Source organism: Castanea sativa, chromosome 11 (genome assembly GCF_040712315.1).
Source record: "Castanea sativa cultivar Marrone di Chiusa Pesio chromosome 11, ASM4071231v1".
Taxonomy (NCBI): domain Eukaryota; kingdom Viridiplantae; phylum Streptophyta; class Magnoliopsida; order Fagales; family Fagaceae; genus Castanea; species Castanea sativa.
In genome coordinates this window covers 32,254,652-32,278,122 of record NC_134023.1, presented here as the reverse complement: position 1 = coordinate 32,278,122, position 23,471 = coordinate 32,254,652, and the positions used below count along the sequence as shown (strand labels likewise).

The 23,471-nt window shown below is 33.0% G+C and overlaps 1 protein-coding gene and 1 pseudogene across 2 annotated transcripts; both read right to left on the bottom strand.

Moving 5' to 3' along the window:
* Positions 1-4,209: 4,209 nt before the first annotated feature.
* On the bottom strand, positions 4,210-14,975 carry LOC142614967 (putative UDP-rhamnose:rhamnosyltransferase 1). 2 transcript variants are annotated; one of them, XM_075787616.1, is made up of 3 exons: positions 14,861-14,967; positions 14,554-14,728; positions 4,210-5,806 (listed from the first exon to the last, which is right to left on the bottom strand). In XM_075787616.1, the coding sequence occupies exon 3, from the start codon at positions 5,784-5,786 to the stop codon at positions 4,380-4,382; it is 1,407 nt and encodes a 468-aa protein (XP_075643731.1). In that variant the 5' UTR covers positions 5,787-5,806; positions 14,554-14,728; positions 14,861-14,967; the 3' UTR covers positions 4,210-4,379. The 2 variants fall into 2 exon arrangements, 1 of the variants encoding a protein (XP_075643731.1); XR_012840619.1 differs by lacking the exon at positions 4,210-5,806 and adding an exon at positions 9,488-9,815 and having other exon boundaries at positions 14,554-14,975.
* Positions 14,976-20,753: 5,778 nt separating this feature from the next.
* On the bottom strand, positions 20,754-22,565 carry LOC142615515 (putative UDP-rhamnose:rhamnosyltransferase 1; annotated as a pseudogene).
* Between the last annotated feature and the right edge of the window lie 906 nt (positions 22,566-23,471).

Sequence of the window (23,471 nt, the reverse complement as noted above, 5' to 3'; positions counted from 1 at the left end):
AACGGATGGACGGGGAGTCTAAGTCCACAAGTGAAAGCGGCCTTATAAAAGCACACTTCACTAGGAAAAAAGTGGCAAGCCCTTTCCTCATCATTGGGCTGATGAACACCACCTGCTTTGAAAATTGAAACCTATCTCTGAACCTACCCACGGTGTTAGCATCCAGCCCACACGCCTCCACAAGGGCGTGAAAAGCCCTAACCTCTCTAAGGATCGAAACGGCAGTATCTCCCTCTACCGGATCACCACTAGATGATAACCCAGTCTCAAGTTCACTGGACCTAACCTCAAACATCGATCCCCACTCCCTCACCAAACCCTTGAACCAATCAATTGACTGACAAACCAAAGGAAACAACTCAGCCAAGACAACGCCCAAGCTATTACCCTCAACAACAAATTTCTCAAGGTTTGGGAAAACACCTAAAGACCCCCCCCCCTAAACGCACGAAAAGGAAGGAAACTGAGGAGCAAGGTATCATAACCTCAGAGTTACTAATCATGGACACCCAAGAAAGACACAGGAGAATAGGAAAAATAATAAAATTCCCAAAACCAAGAACCAGAAACCAAAAGAAAAGAAAAGAAAATCAGATGTTTACTACCGCCAAAGAAAGAAAACAAGAAAACAAGAAAGAAAAATGAACCTCAGAAAAGAGAAGATGAAAAGCCCAACACCAAACACGCATCGGCTCAGAAAGGAGTGGCAAAGGAATTTTGAAGAAGAAATCGCTCAAAAAAATAATTGAAAGCTTGGGGAAAACGAAAAGTAAAGTAAGGAGAAGAGAAGTTTAAAAATCAAGGCGAAAACTGAAAATCAGCGAGAAACCCAAGAGTCATACAATGAGAACATAAGCCCCCTCAACCAAAACACGCCATGTGGCCACGACCAGTATGGCGCCGCCACTACGCATTTGATGTGGCGCGAAATCCCAAGGGTCGCCTGCAGTTAAAAAAAAAAACCTATCATCTTCTATGGTCGTTATGACACATCATGACAACCACAGAATCTGGGGACAGCTGATAGGACTGACGAAATCAACCATAGACGAGGTCAATAGACCGATGAGACCGCTCTCAGAGATGAGCCTAAACAAGCGCCCACGTCACCGACGAGGATATCAGGATCATTCAATGATGCCAACAATGTCCCGGACGGTTACAAAACCAGCTGGACAAACCGTTGAGGGCATATTAAAACCCCATTACTCAGCAAGAAGCGTTATCAAGAAAGGCATTAACATCACAATACCAATCACAACGGCTAGAATCCAGAGTAACATATATAAAGCCCTCACATTGCCAACACAAGGTACGAATACAACTACATGATATACAAAATTATTCTTATCTATTGACATAAACTCCCTAGTACTGACTTTGGCATTGGAGGTGTTGTGGCAGGCACCACACTAGTGACCGTTTCGGGGAATTGTTGCTTCCACCACGACGCAAGCGAACATTCGGCTCCATCTGGACGAACTCACTACAATTGACAAACCTTTGCTTCATCAATAACAGTTTGTGTTTCTTGTTTTTTTATAATTGTTTGTGTCTATTGTCATTCCATAACATTTGTGTCTTTGAGTATTCCACATTCTAGAATTTTCTATTATAAAATAAAGAGTTATCACAATAATGATAGCTCTTGTAATTAACTTTACCCTATAAAATGCGTTAGAAGTGTGGTGTGAAAGTGTGTGAGAGAAAAAGTTGTAAAAGTTCTCAAGGGAACATCTTCATTTCTTTGTTTGAGTTTGAAGTTGCATCTAATAAAATATTCATTCCACCTCTTTCTTGTTAGTGATTATTTTGTTATACTTCCTGTCAGGGCTTTGCAAAGCCAACAAATAAGTCCAACTCAACGACAATACTTGCAATAAATGAAGAGAATGACCCTTAGGTACCGGTGTGATGTTGTGCCATTGACTATTCGACGCTAGAGTTAGGTCTCTCTTTCAAGTGAAATGATAAGTTTTGCAAGGAGTAAATACCTCTCTGATGTAGGACATATTCTATTATTTAATTCTTGAAATTTATTAATTTTAGTATTTTTATGTAATTTTTGTTATTTTAGGTTTAAGGTATTTATTTTCTTGTTTTTAAGTGTTTTTAATGTTTTTTAGGTTACATTTAGTTCTTATTATGGATAGGTATTAATTATGACTTATTTTAGAATATATTTTCTTACTTTGTATAAACTTAGTGAATATGCCTTGCGTTAGGAGGAACGAATACAGTCTAATAGAATCCGAGTGGTAAAGGCAAAATCTATTCATGGTCAAGGATGAAAAAGATGCTACCCATCAAATTTTATCCTTTGGATTGTGATGAACTTTTATCATGTAAGAAATAAGATTATTATTGGCCAAGAAGTTCACACTTGAATTATTTTGAAGGGTCATATGTTCACCATTAATAGATGAATTGCATGTTGAAATACTTTTCTTAAAATATATATAAAAGTCAAAGAAGAAAATATGTAAGTTTATAAGAAAATTAATAAAGTCCTTATTATAGAAGAACCTGAAATCAAGATTGTGATGAAAATTAATGAAGACCTTATTATAAAACAAGATCTCGAAGTCAAGAGAGTAGAGACCATTGAGGAAGAAATTAAGAGGAAATTTTTTAGGATCTCAATGAAATCAAATCATATGATTTTTAATCTTAAGATCCTTTATTTTGGTAGTAAGCAATACAACAAAGTTTATTGATTTTATTGTGGTTGATAGATTTAATTCAATTGCCAGTTCTTATTTGGTAAATCTCTACAATTGCATGAAGACCAAGGAAAAAGAAACTCAAGTTGATTTGTTTATTCCATTGATGAGTTGCAAGTATGGAAAGAAGATTAGGGGCTCAAGTATTCCAAATATTTTGTTAGCTTGGTATGGAAGATTTCAAATCTCAAAAATAAACTTAAGGATGAGTTTGTATGAAGTAGAGGAGTTTAATGTAGGACAAATTCTATAATTTAATTCTTGTAATTTATTAATTTTGGTATTTTTATGTAATTTTCGTTATTTTAGGTTTAGGGTATTTATTTCCTTGTTTTTAGGTGTTTTTAATGCTTTTTAGGTAAAATATCTTATTATTGTTAGGTATTAATTATGATTTATTTTAGATTTTACTTTCTTGTTTGTCAAGTTTTATGGAGCCTTTGAATAGGCCTCCAAGTCTCTAAACTTTTCTTCTTCTTTTTTTTGGTTTATTTCTTTCTCTTGTAGATTCTAGAAAATTATCATCTCGTGGATTCGAGGTTTATTACCAAAAACTAACAGTTTAATTTTTGTTTCATCAAAGCGAGCATTGTATATACTTTCTTCAAGCTTCCTTGGCATCACTCTTAAATCAAGTTTCTTTAGTTTTAAAGATGTCATGCTCATTGTTCCTAAGTTTCCATTTTTGAAGGTGAAGCATAAATAGTCATTAGTGATTCATAACTGTTGGTGCCTAGTAGAGTGTTATGCATTATTGGCTTTCAACACATGGGCGTTGGAAAAATTTGCTAGATAGCATGATTTTAGAAAAGCAACACACTGATGAAACTATTTTGTTAGACTGTTTTTGAAATTCAAGTTTGGGCTGGAACTCGAGTTCCATTCAATATTGCTGCACACTGCTTGGAACTCAAGTTTGTCAAACTCGAGTTCTAGCCCAAAATCGAGTTTACCTAACTCAAGTTCCAAAAACAATTTAACTTACAAAATAGTTTCAAATGCATGCTATGCACCAATTTTTTTCTAAAATGCTACCATTCTGCAAATTTTGCCCATAGGCGTTTATCCCTTTATTTGGCTCACTAAGTTCACGTCACGGCTGACCCACGATCTGATTGAAACCTTCCTTCGGCCATTCCTACTCTACTCCTCTACCGCAGCTCCAAAGCATACAATGTCTCCACATTTTGATCTTTCTTCATCTTCTTGCTCCATAAGCACACTTCATTTTGAACCTTGAGTATGGTATAGAAGATCCAACCCATACTTTATATTCCAAAGGACTTAGCATTGAACCTTACTGTCTTTTAGAGCCTAGTCTATACAAAAATATATCACAAAATTGAGTATGTAGCAAGCACATACGACTATCCAATAAATGTCATGTTAATTAGGGGGGGCGGAATTCTAACCTAATGTGTATTAAAAAACACCAAATCACTCTTAACACTGACAATCGTAAGCAGCAATGGCTATTGGAATAGTACAAAAAACATTTTATTGGAAAATTTGAAATGACTACATTAATCACAAATAGTAGAGCTAGCCACGATAGAGAATGGAAACTGGTTTGTCAATCACAAATATCGTTGGTACTTCTCCAAATAAACAAGAAAAACCCTCCTCATTGTCATGAGTGTGGTAATTAGTAATCACTCATATTTTGTTGCTGCCCCCATGTTTTAAATACTCAACAAAGTGACCAATGTAGTTTACTTGATGCAGATACTCGTCTCCAAATATTGCAGCAGCCTCTCTTGCACGAGTTCTTAATTTATCTCCTTCTTCTAACACCATGGCCAGCTTCACAGCCTTGGCTATGCCATCCCTGCTAAATGATCCGTCCTCTCCTCTCTCTACTTCTACAGCCACACCCTTATCCACCAAAAGCCTTGCATTCAAAGGCTGATCAAAGATAAATGGCAACACGACGAGACAATGCCCAAATTGTAACATCTCAATTGCAGACCCCCACCCTGAGTGGAACAATGATCCCCCAATTGATGGGTGCGCTAGAATTTCCTTCTGAGGTGCCCAGCCCATACACACCATGCCTTTGCCAGACGTGGTGTCAATAAAACCCGATGGCAAAGAGTCTTCATCATCAATAGCCCAAAAAGGTTTCCTCAATGCCCACAAAAATGGCACTTGAGAAAGCTGTAGTCCATAAGCAATCTCATAAAGCTGTGCTTTGCTCAGCTGACACTCACTGCCAAACCCCACAAACAAAACTGACTTGGGTTCTTGTTTATCAAGCCATTCAAAGGTCGTTTTCCATGAGCTATCAATCCCTTCGGTCTCTTCATGTCTTTTTGGGGGAAGTAAACCTATGGGAATGACCGGCTTTCCCATCAATTTCTCTTGTAAACTCAAGAAATCACCTTCAAACTCCCTGCAACTACGAATAGCCAATGCTTTACATGCACGGAAAACCTTCGCAAACCTCGCAGCATCACTTATCCCCGAAGCATCCTCTGCATGTGCACCCGCATGTGCCCAAACCGCTTCATACCCTCGGAATGCAACAGAGGACGGAAAACTAAGCCACTCTGGCGGTGATGTCAAACTCTCTAGTGATGGCAAAGCTTGCTTTTGGTCACCTGGTGGCTTCCCAAAGAAGACAACGGTAGCAGCAGAGAAGACAACGAAGTAAATAAACCCGACATTATAATTTTGGGCAATTTCAACTGCCCAATGTGCCGAAAAATCAGCTATAATCCAGTCCGGTAATTGCTCAGCCACGAACTGGTTGATAGGATATTGGAGACGATCATATGCAAGCTTTAAGTACTCAACTTTGTCAGCTGGAACGTCTACACTGGCCTCAGCGCCTTCAGGCAAGATATCATTATTGTCTAGTGTGGGTAATGGGAACTCCACAAACTTGATGAAAGTTGCTAAACTTGGAGGAACTTTGGGGAGTCTTTGGATATTTCTTGGGGTTGATACAAAGGAAACGTGAATTCCAGATCTAGCTAAGGCAATGGATAGCTGAAAAAAGGGTATGAGGTGACCGAAGGCAGACCATGGAAGCATCACTACGTGGAGATGATCCCTATCCATTTTTTTTTTTCAGTTACAGCCTGCGGTAATAAGATATTCAGGAATCAGGAATTCGCACTCAGACTACAAGGACCATTGATATATGTGTCAAAATTCTATTTACGATCCACAATGATTTTTGGTAGCTAAATAGAATCCCAGTACAACTTAAGTAAATACTGATTTTATTTTGGTTAATATGCATTAAATGCCCATTTTATAATAAATTTAAGACTATCTCATGAACATTTATGCACCTGGATTTCATAATTTAATCTAAAAATAATAACAAAATATGGATTTTGTTATTCCCCATAATTAATTGCTTTGCACAAACAATTTCGAAAAATAAATATATTACGTAAAGAAATTAAGATCTTATTATCAAATTTTAATCACTTCTGAAGGGAAACAATTAGTATTATTTTTTTTCTTCTCTCTTTTAATTAATGCTGCTATGAAGCTCTAAAGATATTTAATAAAATAGGAAATATTTTATTTATACTTCAAAACGAAAAGTATTAGAATTCATACTCATTATATATATGTAGTCCGGATCATATAATTCCTCCCTATCCTCGACCACACTTAGCCTTTGGACCCATAAGTGCCAGACCAGACGAAGGAATAAAAGTACAAGATCAGATATCATACATATCTTAGCTATTAACTAAGCTAGTTTGTTGATTCAAAAAAAAAAAAAAAAAACTAAGCTAATTTGTTTAATTAGTGTTCGTTTGCCCATAGCTTATTTGATTAGCTTTTAATTTTTAGTTTTAGTTTTTGTGTACACTTTTATAAAACTTTTTTTTTCACTTTCTTAAAATACAAATATACTTTCTAAAACCAACATACGGATAAAACATAACCCCAAAACCATTGAAATACGGAAAAATACCTCTTGAAAACTTTAAAATGATCACATTATGTCTTAAAAACTCAGGAAAATTCCTCAATTTTAAAAACTGCACCAAAACGTCTTTCAAGAGCCTCCAAGTACTAAAGGGCTATTTTGGTTATTTTCGAGGTAAAAACATAATTTGATCATCTTGAAGATGTGAGGGGCACTTGGGGCATTTATGGGTATTTTAGTCATTTACAAGCTTTGATGGGGGTATTTCAGTCATTTTAAAGGCTTTCGTAGTTCGTATTGGTTATTTTGTAGTTTTTATTAGTATTTTGGAGGTCTTGTGAGAACTCTTGTTGGGGCTTTTTTTGTGTTTGGCCACATGCCTACCGCTAGAAGGGAAGGGTTACCAGGCCCATGTTTGTTTTTGGGAGTCAAGTTTTGAACTTAACATCGACCCAAATAAGACAATGGCTACCCACGCATACACTTTTAAGCATACACAAGAAACAAAGTCCAAAGTCCAAGAGATAGTACAAATAAAAAAGAAGCTTTGATTTTCATTTAGAAATAAAATGATGATCATGATAGCATGGATCTAGTGATATAAACTTCATAATAACAATAGATTAGTAAACACTATTGAATCTACCAGTGGCGGAGCCAAAATTTCAGTTTAGGGGGGGCAAGGTCAAAAGACAATAATTAAAAAAAATCTTAAAAATATTAATCGATATTACTAATAAAATTATAAACAATAGTAGTTGTCATAAAAATATGTTAAAATTTAAACAATTGTAAAATAATTAAACAATTGTAAAACAACCAATTCATAGTTGTTGACAATTAAAGTAAGAGATTAATCTATATACACAAATTTTAGACATCAAATTTGATTCCTTATAATAATTTGAGAAAATAAATTTTCAACTTTCTTTCTTTATACTTCTAATTATTTAAAATTTAGATTTATGGTAAAAACTCAAATTTTGAGACTATGAAAAAAATAAGAGATGGGGTTGAAGAAGATAATGGATGCTTTATTGCTTTAGTACCATACAAGACATTATTATTTTGTGTAAAATTTGAGTTTCATGGGTGGTACTTGAAATGAAAGGAAGGAATTTAAATAAGTGAAAAAAAAAACCTTTAATGATGGTCAAAGTGTACACAGGCTTTAACTTAAGGACAAAACTTAGGTACAATACCTTAGGTGTTGTTTCTTAGGTTCTCCTTCAAGATTCAACCATGTGGCTACTTAACTAAAAAATACATTTCCATCTCATGAGAAAAAATCGACATGACAAAATATTAATAGGGGAACCTAAGGAACAACACTTAAGTATTGTACCTAAGTTTTGCCTTTTAATTAAAATAAAAGATGATAGGTGGTGGCCATTTACTTTGGTGTCAGGCTAATTGATAAAAGTGGGAGTAGTTTTTTTAGTAACATTACAAAATCTCACAATATTTTTACAATAAATTGAGATATTAGTACATTATAGATCAAAAATAAAATAAAATAAAATAAATATTCTAAGATCCGTTCCAACTAAAAGCATGAGTGTTGTGAAAATATTGTGAAATATTGTTGTGTTTCTAGACTAACTTAAGTGGGAGATGTGTTTTTTTTATTTATTTTTTCATATCATGGTACTGTTTGTGTATAGTAGAAATAGGAAAATATTTCTTTGTTTTACACATTTACTATTCTAATGTTAGGAGGGGCAAAAAAACTACACTAATAAAAAGTATATATACATGGTTTTTTAGGTGGAGTCAGAGGGGGCAAGTGCCCCCCCTCGCCCCCCTCTGCCTCCGCCCCTGGAATCTACCCACAATGCCATTGGATTAACAAGGATAGTGTGTAATGAAAGAAGAGAGAGAATGTTCAACTGTGCGCAAAACTTGGTAAAGCTTTTTTGCCTAGTAAGCACTTAGAAGAATTTTCCCACGTTTCTAGTAATTGAAGTTTCCTAATAGGCGGTTACAATGACATGTGTCAAACTCAAATTCAACATTTGACCATCAGATTGAAAGAATGGGGAAAGATATTGGTTTCAATAAATTTTGAGCTTAATTGAATGGTGAGATTGTATGAATGAGGTCAATCAAAGTTTTCCGGTTGGTGGGTACAACAACACACGTCCATCATGCGACAGACTAAGCTCCAAAATATAACCATTTGATTGGAAGAATGTGGTAAATATTGGTGTTGGTGAAGTATGGTGACAAGCAAACGATTGAATTTTGAGAATAGAGCCTTCAAAGTTTGCAAAACTTTATCAGTCTTTGGTCAAACTTCAAAGTTCATTCCAAGACTACTGGATTTGATCAAATTAAGTTAAGTATGGAGGTTTTAAGTGTTTTTTGGGTATTGGTCTATGTTTTGAGGTTTTCTCAATATTCATGCTTTTATTGATTTCAAATTTCAAAGTGGCAAAACAACGTAGTTAGAAATTACATGCAAATCCTTAATTATATTTTTCTATAACATGATTTTACTAAGATTGTTTGAAGTTTTCCAAAATGACAAAGCCCAAGTGGCACTCAGGTGTTGTCGACGTTGCAAGAAAAATAGGGGATGAAAAATGTCCGTTTTCTTACCAGTTACACTCTTTTATCAAAATTTTATTATTATTATTATTATTAGTCGAAACATTTGACTTTTTGTTATCCGCGCCTCGTTATGTCATGTGACTACATAAATTTATGCAACAATTACAATTAAAAACACACAAAAAATATACCTTTTTGTTCAAAAATTTTTTTTAGAAAGTTTAAACTTATGGCGTCCACTCCTAATAATAATTCTTTATCATTAAACTAAAACGCCAATAAGTTTTTGATGTATGCCAGAATTAAATCTCAAATCTTTTATACAACCATAAAAAATATTACCAGTTGAGCTAACTAGAACAACTTCTTGTTGGATACTTAAACAAACTGTTACAGTACTATTGGTGTTTAGTTGCACTGTACCAGTGGGTAGTTATAAAACTGAAACGTTAACCTTAAAAATTAAAAAAACTGCCTATTGCTTTGCTACAAAGGGACACAACGTTGTTTCTTTTCTTGCAGCAGTAATTATAAATAACACATCACTTCTTTTTTATATCTTTCTCATTGTACGCTCTTTTTTCCTCACTCTCTCCTTCTCTCTGAAATTTACCATTTGCAGCAGACTTCTCTTTTTTGTAACACTAGCCAGCAAAGCCAAAACAGGTTTAAAGGTCAGATACCTTTCCTCAAATGTATGGTAAATAATAATTGGGTACAGAGTAACGTAGTACAGTATTTGTATTACAAACTCAAAGGAGTAAGTGAAAATCACTTTAAAAAATAAATTGATTCTATTTTCTAAAGTATGGGAAAAACTGCACTAAATGAAATTGCCAAATTACACCCATCTTAAACCGAAAACAATAAATACATTGATTTTTTTTTTGTATTGAGTTTTAGTTTTATGAGCCCTAGCATGTGACTAACATGAAGGACAAAGGAGAGTGAAAAATTGAATGGTGCCAGTTGGAAGTGTCAAACTATATGTCATTTCAATTATGAGTCCCTACCCCCACGTGATAATGACATGTACGTATCATCTATCATGTTCTCTCTCTTCTTCATTTTTTGTCAACGTACTCTTCTTCTCTTTCATTATTTTTAAGTTCATATTATAATTATAATATTCTAAGAAATGTAGTTGTTATTGTTATTGCTATTGTTATTGTTATTATTATTAGGTACAGATTTAGGGTTTGATATTGATATATTAGTTCAAATATCTTAAAAATTATATGGATTTTGACCAATATTATATAAATAAATCTCTCTCCATATTTAATTCAACTATTTTAATTAATTTTTCAATTTGTACTAATTATGATATTACCGTGATTCAACTTTGATTTGACTTTGGTCCAACTTCAAAAATCTTAATCCTTCCTTTTTATAGTTCATTTCATTGAAGAGGGGGTCTGAAAATAACAATAAAATGAATGCTTTTGCAAAAACTCTTTTGAAAAAAAAGAAAAGAAAAAGAAAGGAGTGCAAGATTTTTTTTATAAAAAAAACATAACATTTTTATTGTTCCACTGAGTGAGACTAAGAAGAGAGAGTGAGGAAGAGAGAGAAGGGAGAAGATGTACTGATTTAGCTTATGTAGGATTGGGAAAATAAAAGATGAGGCACTAGAAATATTTTAAAAAACAATTAATGTGTGGATAAGAACAATTCAAGATATGAGTAAAAAAAAAATAGAGATGAGAGAATTTAAAAACCGTGGAAAAGGAAAAAAAAAAAAAAAAAAAAAAAGAGAGGAAAGTGAAAATAGGTTCACAAATTTAAATGTACAAGGAATTTAAAACTTTTTTTTACCAACTACTTTCCCAGGCTCACGTCTTTCCAATTGTTCAGATTTTTCTAAAATTATAAAATAGGTTGACCCATATTGGATTGTCTACCTCATTTCCTTTATATATTAATAACTTAAAAATACTTATTTTGCAGGTTCTACTCTTTTTTTAGATAAACAACTACAAATTTAATTACTACTACTCCAAGTTTGTTAAAAAAAATTTTATTTTATTTTTATATATTGTTCCTATTACATATGATTTTTAGGTACTGAGAATAATTTTTAATGTCATCTTTAGCATAAATTTTAGGTATAACAAATTATTAGTGATAGCAAAAAAATATCAAACTATATTGGAGTTGGACTTATCATTATTGGTATTAGTATTATTTTTTTTTCCACTTAAATTGTAACTTTTATTTTAAAGTGATCATAATTTTTGGCAAAGTGAAAATTTAAAACTATTGTTTGACTCTCCCTGCATTGCATGGGTCAGAAACTAGTATGTATATAAAACCGAAATCTTTAACTTTTTATTGACTTCTCCAGAGCTTGCTACATCATTATCATTTTTTTAAAATAAAATTAATTTTGTTTAATCTAAATTTAACATGGAGTGAAACTTTATCTCTCTAACAAGTCCAACTTAAATTCAAACTCATCATTATCATTTTTTTTAAAGAAAATTATTTTTGTTTAGTCTAAACTTAATAAGGAGTGAAACTCTATCTCTCTAACAAGTCCAACTTAAACTCAAATTCAAATATTAATAATTTATCTCCAAATATGCAAAGTTAATCATGAACACTATAAAAGCAGTGCAAACTCCAATATTTTTTTTTAAGCCGAATAGAGTTGTGAGCTATTCTTCTGTTATTTTCTTCTCCTTTACTTTGTTTTATATATATATATATATATATATATATATATATATATATATATATATATATATATATATTATAGTTTTTCATGTATTTTTTAAAAAGTAATTTTCGTATAGGAACCATCAAACTCTCTTTAGCCTTTTTTTTACAAGATAAAAAAGCTTGCAATAATTGAAATTTAAGGTTGCTGCTACTATATACGTCTTTGTTTCACCTCACAACATGAAAGTATGTTAATTTCTTAGGTAGAAACCTTATATATGATATATTAAGAGGAGGTATGGCTTTCATTATTTCAAGGTAGGCTCCTGCTCAACATTTTTATAGCGTGGGCCACATGTTGATAATATTCGTTTAAAGTTTAGACCCATTAAAATTTAAAACTTATTACTTTATGGGTTCGTGTACTTTTTTTTTCTTCTTATATTTCACTTTTTTGTAAGTTATTGCACGTTCAAGCAATGACATCTTCATCAAATTATAACTCAAGTTGAAGTTATACAAGAGTAAATCTTGCAATGGTGTAATTTCTTAAATTTAAGATTTTATAAAATTATTTTAATTTACCTCACAAATAAGTAGGTTTCCATGCATAGCATTTGCTAGTGACTAGTATTAGAAATTTAAAAGTGTATTTGGTATACTTTACACACAATTAACAAAGAAAATAAAGTCTTAATTGTGAAATAAAAGATCTCTATTTTAAGTGAAAAAGAGAGGATCATGTTCCTTTAGCAGCTCCAATAAGATATTAGAATTTTCCCTGTCTCCCGCACATCTAGGATTAATCAGGTGCTTAAAAAAAAAAAACCCGGATGAGAACAAAAAAAATTCAAACCTTTTTTGTGCATCACAAACACCAATTTATTCTTAGCACCATGACAATCATAACCAGCAGCCATGACTATAGCTACGGTACAACATAAAAATAAAAATAAAAAATAGAAATCAATGCATAAATCGAAAAAAACAGAGCTAGCCAAGATATCCAATATATGAAAAAAGAGATGCTATGTCCACAATATTTTTATAACATTTTGACAACAAATCACAGGTGGTTAGTTGTTATTGATTCAAATTTGAACTTAACACTAAGATTACTTTTTTACCCTAACAATAACAACTAGAAACAACCTACTACTTAGAATTTGTTATAAAAATATTGTGAAAATATTGTGAACATATCATTTCTCATATGATAATTGACAAGGCCACATTTACTTCTGTAACTTATGAGATGTGACTCACATCTTTTTTTAGCAATACCCAAAGTGCCAAAATACTCAGAAGTGGGATTGGAATTCACGTGTTTTTTTTTCTTAAAAGGTCCGTTTGATTGGAGTAGAAAAGTAGGAGGATAGAAAATGGTGGGAGAGTGAAAAAGTAGGAGGATAAAAAAAAATTTATTTTCTCTCCTATTTATTTGGTTGGAGTGAAAAAGTAGAAGATGAAAAAAATAAATTTGATAAATTTACTCATATACCCTTATTAAAAAATGATACCCAATTAAAACAAAAAAGTGATAAATAACCACACACAAAAAATCACCCAAATTTATTAAAAAAATAAAAATAATGTAAAAAAAAAATCACAACTAGTTAAAAAAAAAAAAAAAATCACGCCGCCCAGGCCTAGAAAATCAAAAGATGAAAAAAAGAATAGGAAAAAAAAAAAAAAAAAAAGGCAACTGCCTCGTAGAAGGAAAAAAAAAAAAAAAAACGAGGAAGAAAGAAGGCACGCATGCCCAGGCCTGAAAAAAAAAAAAAAAAAAAAAAAAAAAGCCAAAGCAACATTGTTGAGAAGGAAAAAAAAATGCAACTTGAAGAAGTGTGTATATGTACTAGGTATTTTTGTCAATCAAAAAAATATTTATCCTCACTCAATTTTCTATTCATTTTGGAGAAAAAATATTTTGATAGGCCAGGAGAAAAAATACCTCAACCTTATCATTTATTTTCCTTCCTCTCCACCCAACTAACCACACTCCATAAAAAAAATTTCTCTTTTATTTTCTCTCCAAAGTTTTCTATCCTCCTATTTCACCTCCAAATAAACATACCATAAACGAAAGATTGGATGGACAATAACTATACGAGATAATTACAAGAAAATTAGCATCAGGGGGTTCTAAAAAAAATTGTCATTCAGACATTTTTTAAAACTACTTTTTTATATTTTAATATAATATTTTATAATGGGTCCCGTTAATATATTCTCGCATATATTAACAAATCCCTTTTTAGAAATATTTGATCGAAAATTGAAAAAATTGTCAAAATTTTTTCAATTCTCGATAAAACTTTTTTCAAAACTTTAGTAAAATCCTTTAACAATATGTCATTCTATTATTTATCATTTTATTTAAATATTATTTTTTATATTTTTAATTATTTCTTTATTATTTGATATTCGGTCATACTTTCAGGTATCGTACTCGATTTTCTGTTAAAACAGTTTAGGCAGTCCAGAGAGAGCCCAAAACATATACATATATTCAAATGCATATCTGAATGTACAACAAATTGAAAATAAATCCTAAGTAAAGAATCAGAAGCATTCAAGTAATTATTCGTTTATGCAAAATATTTGAAAAAAAAAAAAAAAGGACCATAACACAACACATAAGAACCAAGAAGATCGAGCGAGTAAAAGTATACCCCGAAATACTGAGAGAATCGTCGAAGAAGACAGAGAACTTACCTGTATGCAGAAGAAGACAGAATTGGAGAAACCAAGAGAATCGGCGATACCTTGAGCAAATCGATCACACCAAAATCCAAAAGTAACAAAACCCAAAACGAAACTTTAATCCTCTTTGCTTTGAGATGATCCAAACCACAGAGAGACCCAAAGCCAAATTGTCTTTGCTTCGGTTCTGAGATGAGAACAGAGAGGAGAGAGTGTAAAAAAAGAAAATAAAAATCGGTGAGGGAGATGGAGATAAAAATTAGTAATGCTAGACTTTGTGTGATAAAAATGGTATAGATGATTTTGAGTGTTGGCTCACAAAAGTTGGAAGAGGAGATCAAGAGTCTCAGAGAGAGAAAGTGAGGCAGAAAATAATGAGTGGTCAAGAGAAAGAATGAGGAGGAATTTTTTTTTTGGCGAAGAGACAGGAAGAATAAAACATGAATAAATAATAAAAAAAAAGCATTTGTAACGTACCATTCCAAAAGGTAGTTAGTATTCATCAATGACATTTAAAACGTTGATTTGAAGGTTTTCGGTATTTGGTGTATTAAATGTCAAAATTTTAACATTTGACCTACCTAATTTTAGTGCTTTAATTCTCATAAAATAATAATAATAATAATAAAAAGCGTAAATGTACTTTTAGTCTTTATATTTTACTTTTTTTTTATTTTAGTCCCTATATTTTATTTCTACTACTTTTAGTTTCAAAACTAATTAACGCGATACATTTAAGTTCTTGAAGCACTATTCTATCACCAAACTAATGAAAAAACTGACGAAGTAATAAAATAATAATAAAATTTATAACTTTCTTATTTTTTAAAAAAGAAAATGAAAAAAAATTAAATTAATTTTGTTTCTCTTTTTTGGGGAAGAACATGAAGAATCTAGAACATGTGTTCTTCCCCTTTAATCATGTTCTTCATTTTCTTCCTAGCAAACCTTGCCGAGAAATTTAAAAAATCATTTTTTTTTTCTCTTTTCTTGTATTTCCTTAGCAATGAAACCCATACAATGCAACGAAACCCATAAAATCAATTAAATTTACAAACACAAAGACATGCCCACAAACATTTACAAACACGTATGTTGGCAATAGCCGCCCGTTCCATCTCGTTGAAATGTCAAAAGATATCTTTAATTACTGTTTTTTTTTTTTTTTTGGGTGCAAAGAGAAATTTTGTATAAAAGAAAACAGATTATAGGATCATACGGTTGTAGCATGTACACTTCTGTATAATCTTTAATTACTGTTGATGATGTAACTATGTAGGCCAAAAAAGCAAAACATCCTTTCTCTAAAACTTCTAGCAAAAAAACATAAAACTATAGTTTCATGCTGATTTTTTCAAAAAACTTGATTTTTTAAAGGTTGAATTTCAAAACAAAGACATGTTCTTAAATAGTTTCAGACATTTCAACTACTCAATAACTTTCACATGAAATTATAGCCAACTAGATCCGAGCTGTGTTGTCTACAAATTAAATCTCCCATCAAACCCACTCCTAGGTCCTAGCCATATGCTACTGCCAACCGCAACAGTGGACCCAAGCCTTCATTGTATTGCAAGTGAAGATCTCAGATCTTCTTTGCTAGTTGTTTTTCATGTGACGCTATCCCCACCTGCGCAAGCTTGAATGTGGGTCGTAGTTGAATATCTTGACATTTCACCTACTAAAAGATTGTCTTACATTATATTTGTTATTTTTTCTTCGTTATTTATTTCAATATGGACCACCACATTAATTGATGTAGGACACAATTTACTGTTTAATTATTGTAATTTATTATTTTTGGTATATTTATGTAAAAACGTTATTTTAGGTTTAGGTGATTTAATTCCTTGTTTTTAGGTGCATTTAATGCTTTTTAGGTCAAATTTGATTCTAGATATGGTAAGGTATCAATTATGAGTTATTTTAGAATATATTTTCTTGTCTATCAAGTTTTATGGAGCTCTTAAATAGGCCTTTAAGTTTGTAAACGTTTTTCATATAATATTATGGAATAAAAATCAGAAAAGGTGAGGCTTTGCTCTCTTTTGGTTCTTCAAGAATTGTGAACTTATCAAGGCTTCTTCTTTGTGGCGTTCAAACTTTATACCTTTGGTTCGTGATTCTTTATAATCATTGGGTCAAGGTCAACTTATACATTTAGTTCGCGTTTCGATTATAAACGTTGGGTCAGGGTTTCTATCAAAAATCTGAATTTTAGCTTTCTTGGGCAAGTATTCCAATATTTTTGTTGGGTCTCAAAGTGTGTCGATTGAGATTCGCATCATTTGGTGTTAAATATTCCAATATTTTTGTTGGGTCTCAAAGTGTGTCGATTGAGGTTCGCATCATTTGGTATCAGAGCACAGGTTCTAAAATCAGTTTTCTATCCCTTTTATCTTTTGTTTCCTGTTATCATACAAAAAAAAAAGTAAAAAAAAAAAAAAAAAAAAAAACTTGAAAAAAAAAAAAGAGATGGTAATTATTGAGAACATTATGGAAGATTCAATTGAGGTCAAATATGAGGATGAGTCCACAACTCACAATCCTCAAGTCTCAGTTGATTTGTTGAAGATGACTATACTATATGTTGATTTTCTTGGAGTAGAAAATTTTAATTTTATTATCAACCCTTTGTTGATTGATGTTGCAAATAAATTGAAAGTAGATGAGAAGAAATTTTCTGCTACACTTTATGAAGGATTCAAATTTCACAACTGGATCAAGTCATTAAAGCATTCGAAGTATTTGTTTATTTGGAGCGAAAGATTTCAGATTTCATCTTTTCAAAGATGAACTCGAGGACGAGTTTGTTTCAAGTGGAGGGGTCTGATGTAGAACACAATTTACTGTTTAATTATTGTAATTTATTATTTTTGGTATTTTTATGCAAAAACGTTATTTTAGGTTTAGGTGATTTAATTCCTTGTTTTTAGGTGCATTTAATACTTTTTAGGTCAAATTTGATTCTAGATATGGTAAGGTATCAATTAAGAGTTATTTTAGAATATATTTTCTTGTCTGTCAAGTTTTATGGAGCCCTTAAATAGGCCCTTAAGTTTGTAAACGTTTTTCATATAATATTATGGAATAGAAATAAGAAAATGTGAGGCTTTGCTCTTTTTTGGTTCTTCAAGAACTGTGAACTTATCAATGATTCTTCCTTGTGGCGTTCAAACTTTATACCTTTGGTTCGTGATTCTTTATAATCATTGGGTCAAGGTCAACTTATCCCTTTGGTTCGCGTTTCGATTATAAACGTTGAGTCAGGGTTTCTATCAAAAATCTGAATTTTAGCTTTTTTGGGCAAGTATTCCAATATTTTTGTTGAGTCTCAAAGCGTGTCGATTGAGGTTCGCATCATTTGGTGTTAAATATTCCAATATTTTGTTGGGTCTCAAAGCGTGTCGATTGAGGTTCGCATCATTAATCCTAGCACTATGGAAATTAAATGTGGCGCTAATTCAGACAGCAATTGTTATCAACCCCCTCCCCCCCGCCCAAAAAAAAAAAAAGTCTTATATGTTTCTTAAGAAAGAAAGGAAAATAGAAAATAGTGTCATGAAAATTTACTCAATATTGTTAGTGCTTTTAATCCATATTCTAAAAATTGAACTCTTTTTTATGATAATTCAGGTCTTTTCAGCAATGATTATTTTGTAGATAAATACTCCAAAAAGTTTTGATTATCCACAATTTTATTTTTATCCAATTATCCCCTTTATTTCCATGCAACCAAGTCTATTTTTGACACTAACTAACAACCAATCACAAAATTATTTAATTAATTTTAATTGTCTAGCCAATTAGAATTAATTTAAATTAATCATGCGTGGTTGATTCCACCTAAACACAATGCATGTAAGCCGTGCAAACTTGATCATATGATATCTTTCAATCCAACAATCCAATCTAGAAATCGGGCATACTGTCACGACCGTTAGAACCCCAATATCATTTTTATGATATGCAATGAATAAATTAATGCATGTAATGCAATCATGAATTTTGGGTATATAAATGGCCACTTTAGTCATCTTCCTTGACTAAATCATGGATTCAATATTGAGTGTCTACATTGGTGTTGGTGAAGTATGGTGACAATCAGACAATTGAATTTTGAGAATAGAGCATTCAAAGTTAGCAAAACTTTATCAATCTCGGGTCAAACTTCAAAGTTTGTTCCAAGACCACTAGATTTGATCAAATTAAGTTGAGTATGAAGGTTTTAAGTGTTTTTTGGTGTTGGTGAAGTATGGTGACAATCATACGATTGAATTTTGAGAATAGAGTATTCAAAGTTAGCAAAACTTTATCAATCTTTTGTCAAACTTCAAAGTTTGTTCCAAGACCATTGGATTTGATCAAATTAAGTTGAGTATGGAGGTTTTAAGTGTTTTCTGGGTATTGGTCAATGTTTTTAAGGTTTTCTCAATATTCATGCATTTATTGATTTCAAGTTTCAAAGTGGCAAAGCAAGGTAGTCAAAAGTTACATGTAAATCCTTATTATATTTTTCTGGAACATGATTTTAGTAAGATTTTTTTGTAGTTTTCCAAAATGACAAAGCCCAAATGGCACTTAGATGGTGTTGCCAAAGTTGCAAGAAAAATAGGGGATGAAAAATGTCCATTTTCATGGTTTTTAGGCGTATTTGTCATTTTGAATTGTGGGTATGGATTTATAAACTTTCTAGAAAGACATTTTGATTGGATGTCAAGGCAATTTTATACTATCAATGGCATGGATGACGTGAATATCAAGCAAACCTTCCTTAATTTTCTTCCGAAACCATTGGGAGACGAAACCCTTCGAATGATGAAGCGAGATCGGTGAGTTGGATTGGTGGAAGGGGTGGGTTTAAGCTGGGCAGGCAAGTTGGGTTCATGGTGGCTGGGCTCATGCAGATCAGCAATGGAGGAAGAGATAAACTCAGAGTGGAGATGGAGAGAAAAAGTGAGGAGAGAGATGGACAAATATAAATGAAAGAAAAGAGAAAAAATAAGGATAAAAAGAGAGAAAAGAAATCAATAAAATAGTCAAAGTAGTGTGAATGTAGGAATAAAAAAGTGTTTTTTTTTTTTACCTTTGAGCTACAGTGCACATCCATGTTTGGCTATAGCTCCACCAATGGAGCCTCACTTTTGCATTTGGTGGTGCTAAAAATAGCAATATAGCTTTTTAGCACCACCAATACTAATGCTCTAACCAAATTGTAGAAACTAAATGATTTCCCTCCCATTCCTTTCTCTCCACTCCTCTTCCTCTCGTTCCTATTCCTTTCTCCTCTCTGGCTTTGAAATTTCATATTACTCACCTTATTTGGGGTGGAAATGAGACTAGGTGCTAAATTTGAGGTATGAATTGGATTGAAAATTTGAAGATGATGAGTAGGGGATTTAATGAAGTCCACTTTTAGCCATGCGTTTGTATTTCACTAGCCCATTAATATTGAGCTTGTAAAGGGGGGAAGGGAAGAGAAAAATAGGAAAAAGCAAGGAAAGTTGGTCATTTTTGTTGTTTAGTTGTATTAGAGAAAAGAAAAGTTGATGAAGTGGAGTGATGCTTTTTCCATGGGGTTCACTGTTTTGGTGCCAGCCTAATTTAAGCAGAAATGGAAAGAAGAGATAGCACTAATTTCTTGGGGTCCACCACTTTATTCTATAAAATGACTAACATATCCTTAACACTTTTAAGAAGTTGCAAGTGTTCTAATAAATGAATTTCCCATCATAAGGGTAAAAAGGTAAAAACATGCATTTTTACTTTTCACTATGTAAACCAAACAAAGGAAAGATAGAATTCTCACATTTTTTTCCTATCCTTTATTTCCTTATCCTAACATATCAAAGGGAAATATTTTCTTTTCTCTTTACCTTCCATTCCTCTTTTTCTTTCTTTTCCTTTTCCCTTTCCCTAGGTACAACCAAACATAGTGTTATTTCACATTTGATCCTTTAAAAATGCTGTAAAACACATCCATATACATAATAATGGAGGTTAAAGTGGTAATATATATGTTCCATCGATGGCGACAGTGAAGTTCATGCTTAACCCACTGGAGTAGAGAAATTTGTCCTAGTGATAAATTTTTTTAAAAAAAAATCCATACCTTTTGTGTGCATCACAAAACACCAATATACTCTTAGCACTATGACAATCATAACCAGCAGCGACGACTATAGCTACAGTAAGACAACATTACACAAATGGAAAATTCGAAATCACTGCATAAATCGCAAATAGCAAAGGTAGCGAACACAAACATTGAAAACTGCCAAGGTCACGTTTATCAATTAGAAACGGAACCTTTTTATTAACATCACAGTTGTGAATCTTGCGCTTATAACTCCTTCTTATACGGATAATATCTTACCAAATCTAGAAGGTTTATTTGGTTTGTCAATCACAAATATCGTTGGTACTTCTCCAAATTAACAAGCAAAATCCTCCTCCATGCCATGTTTTAAGTACTCAACAAAGTGACCAATGTAGCACATCTGATGCAGATTCTCGTCCCCAATTATCGCAGCGGCCTCTCTGACCCGGGCTTTAAATTTATCGCCTTCCTTCGACACCATGACCAACCTTACAGCCTTGGCCATCCCATCCCTACTAAACGATCCGTCCTCTCCTCTCTCAACTTCTACAGCTAGGCCCTTCTCCACTAAAAGCCTTGCATTCAAAGGTTGGTCATAGATTAATGGCAACACAAGAAGACAGTGACCAAATTGTAATATCTCAATTGCAGACCCCCATCCAGAGTGAAACAATGATCCCCCAATTGATGGGTGCGCCAGAATCTCCATTTGCGGTACCCAGCTCATACACACCATTCCTTTGCCAGATGTAGTGTCGATAAAACCCAATGGCAAAGAGTCAGCATCATCAATAGCCCAGAAAGGTTTTTCTCAAAGTCCAAAAAAATGGCACTTGAGAAAGCTGTAGCCCATAAGCAATCTCGTAAACGTGTTCTTTGCTCAGCTGACACTCACTGCCAAACCCTACAAACAAAACTGACTTGGGTTCTTGTTTGTCAAGCCATTCAAAGATCATCTTCCATGAGCTATCACTGCCTATCACTCCATGTCTTTCCTGAGGGAGTAAACCTACGGGAATCACTGGCTTCCCCATCAATTTCTCATGTAAACTCAAGTATTCACCTTCAAACTCCCTACAACTACGAATAGCCAATGCTTTACATGCACGGAGAACCTCTGTAAGTCTCGCCGCATCACTGATCCCTGAAGCATTCTCTGCATATATCCGATGTGATCCAATAGCCTCATAACCTCGGTATGCTACAGAGGACGGAAAACTAACCCACTTCGGCGGTTCTGTCATACTCTCCGGTGATGGCCAAGCTTTCTTTCGGTGTTCACCAACAAAATAATAGTCTGGTGGCTGCCCAAAGAAAATAGCAGTAGCAGCAGAGAAGACAGAGAAGTACACGAGGCCGATGTTATAATTTTGGGCAATTTCAACCGCCCAATGAGCAGTAAAATCGATTATAATCCAGTCCGGTAATTGCTCAGCGATGAACTGGCTGATAGGGTATTGGAGGCGATCATATGCAACCCTTAAGTACTCAGCTTTCTCTAGTGGAAAGTCTATAGTGGCCTCAGCTCCTTCAGGCAATAAGCAATTGCCTAAAGAAGGTAATGGGAACTCCACCATATTTATGAGAGTTGCTAAATTTGGAGGAAGTTTAGGGAGTCTTTGGATATTTCTTGGGGTTTGCACAAAGGAAACATGAATTCCAGCTTTAGCTAAGGCCACGGAGAGCTGGAAGAAGGGTATGAGGTGGCCAAAGGTAGAGCCCGGTAGCATCACTACGTGGAGATGATCCCTACCCATTTTTTTTTTTCCAGGAACGATCTATGAAATATTCAGGAATTCACACAGAAACGTTTATGTGTGGACTTACAGATCTTGAACGGTCTATGACCGTTGTGACCCATTGTTTTTTTTTAGCAAAAGAGTATTAGGAGTGAGATTTGGCATACAAAGCCACAATAATTTTGAAAAGAAGAAGAAGCCATTCTAATGAATATTACGTAATATTTTAAAAGGAAAAATCCTACAATAAACTCAATATTTATTATGTTGTATTTGTTTGTTAAGGTTTTCTTTTTAATAGATAATTTGTTTATATTTTTTCTTTTCAAAATAAAATTTTCACTTACAATTCACACCAAAAGATTATTAGTAGCTATATAAATGATTTTCACTTACAAGATTTTTTCTATTATTCTAATTAATAGCCTTACAAAATGTTAAACAGCAACAGTACCAAACTCTAGTATATATTTACAGTGATTATCCTCCGATTATATTCTGTATACACAAATTTTTATGAACAAAATAAATTAATAAATAAATATATTTTGAGATCCTACCATTTTCTTTTTAAAACTTTTAAAAGGAGTACTTTTTTCCCCTACTCCTATTATAGGTTGTGAACCAAAAACGATTTTGATAAGATAGAAAATTTTCTTTCAGTATTCATAGAAAAAATTCTTTCAATATCCTTCTAATTAGAAGCACATTAAAGATCCATTAAAAAAAACACAAGCTAAAAGATCAGGTAGGTAGGGGGAAAATTGTAAATTTAGTGTGGAAATTATTGATTTTAGCAAGGCAGCTTTATTTCAATTTTGTTTTGGCCGTTCTTGCGGTTTTGAGGACAGCTTTATTAGTTTCCATCACAGTCCTCTAGCCTTGCTTCTGAGGATGGTGGAGGGGTTGAGCAGTCAGATTTCTTCTGGTTGCTTGACAAGCTGTGGTGGAAGCTCTGTTTTACAAATTATGTTTTAAGTTTTATATCTAAATGAGATGAGTCGTGATTTAAGTTTTATATCTCATTGAGATGAGTCGGGTAGTTGATTATCGATGAAGATCTTCATTTTAATGTCAAAAACTCTGGGTTT

Bases quoted from the DNA above. Each gene is read 5' to 3' on its own strand.
- LOC142614967 (XM_075787616.1), bottom strand. From the start codon at position 5,786: ATGGATAGGGATCATCTCCACGTAGTGATGCTTCCATGGTCTGCCTTC.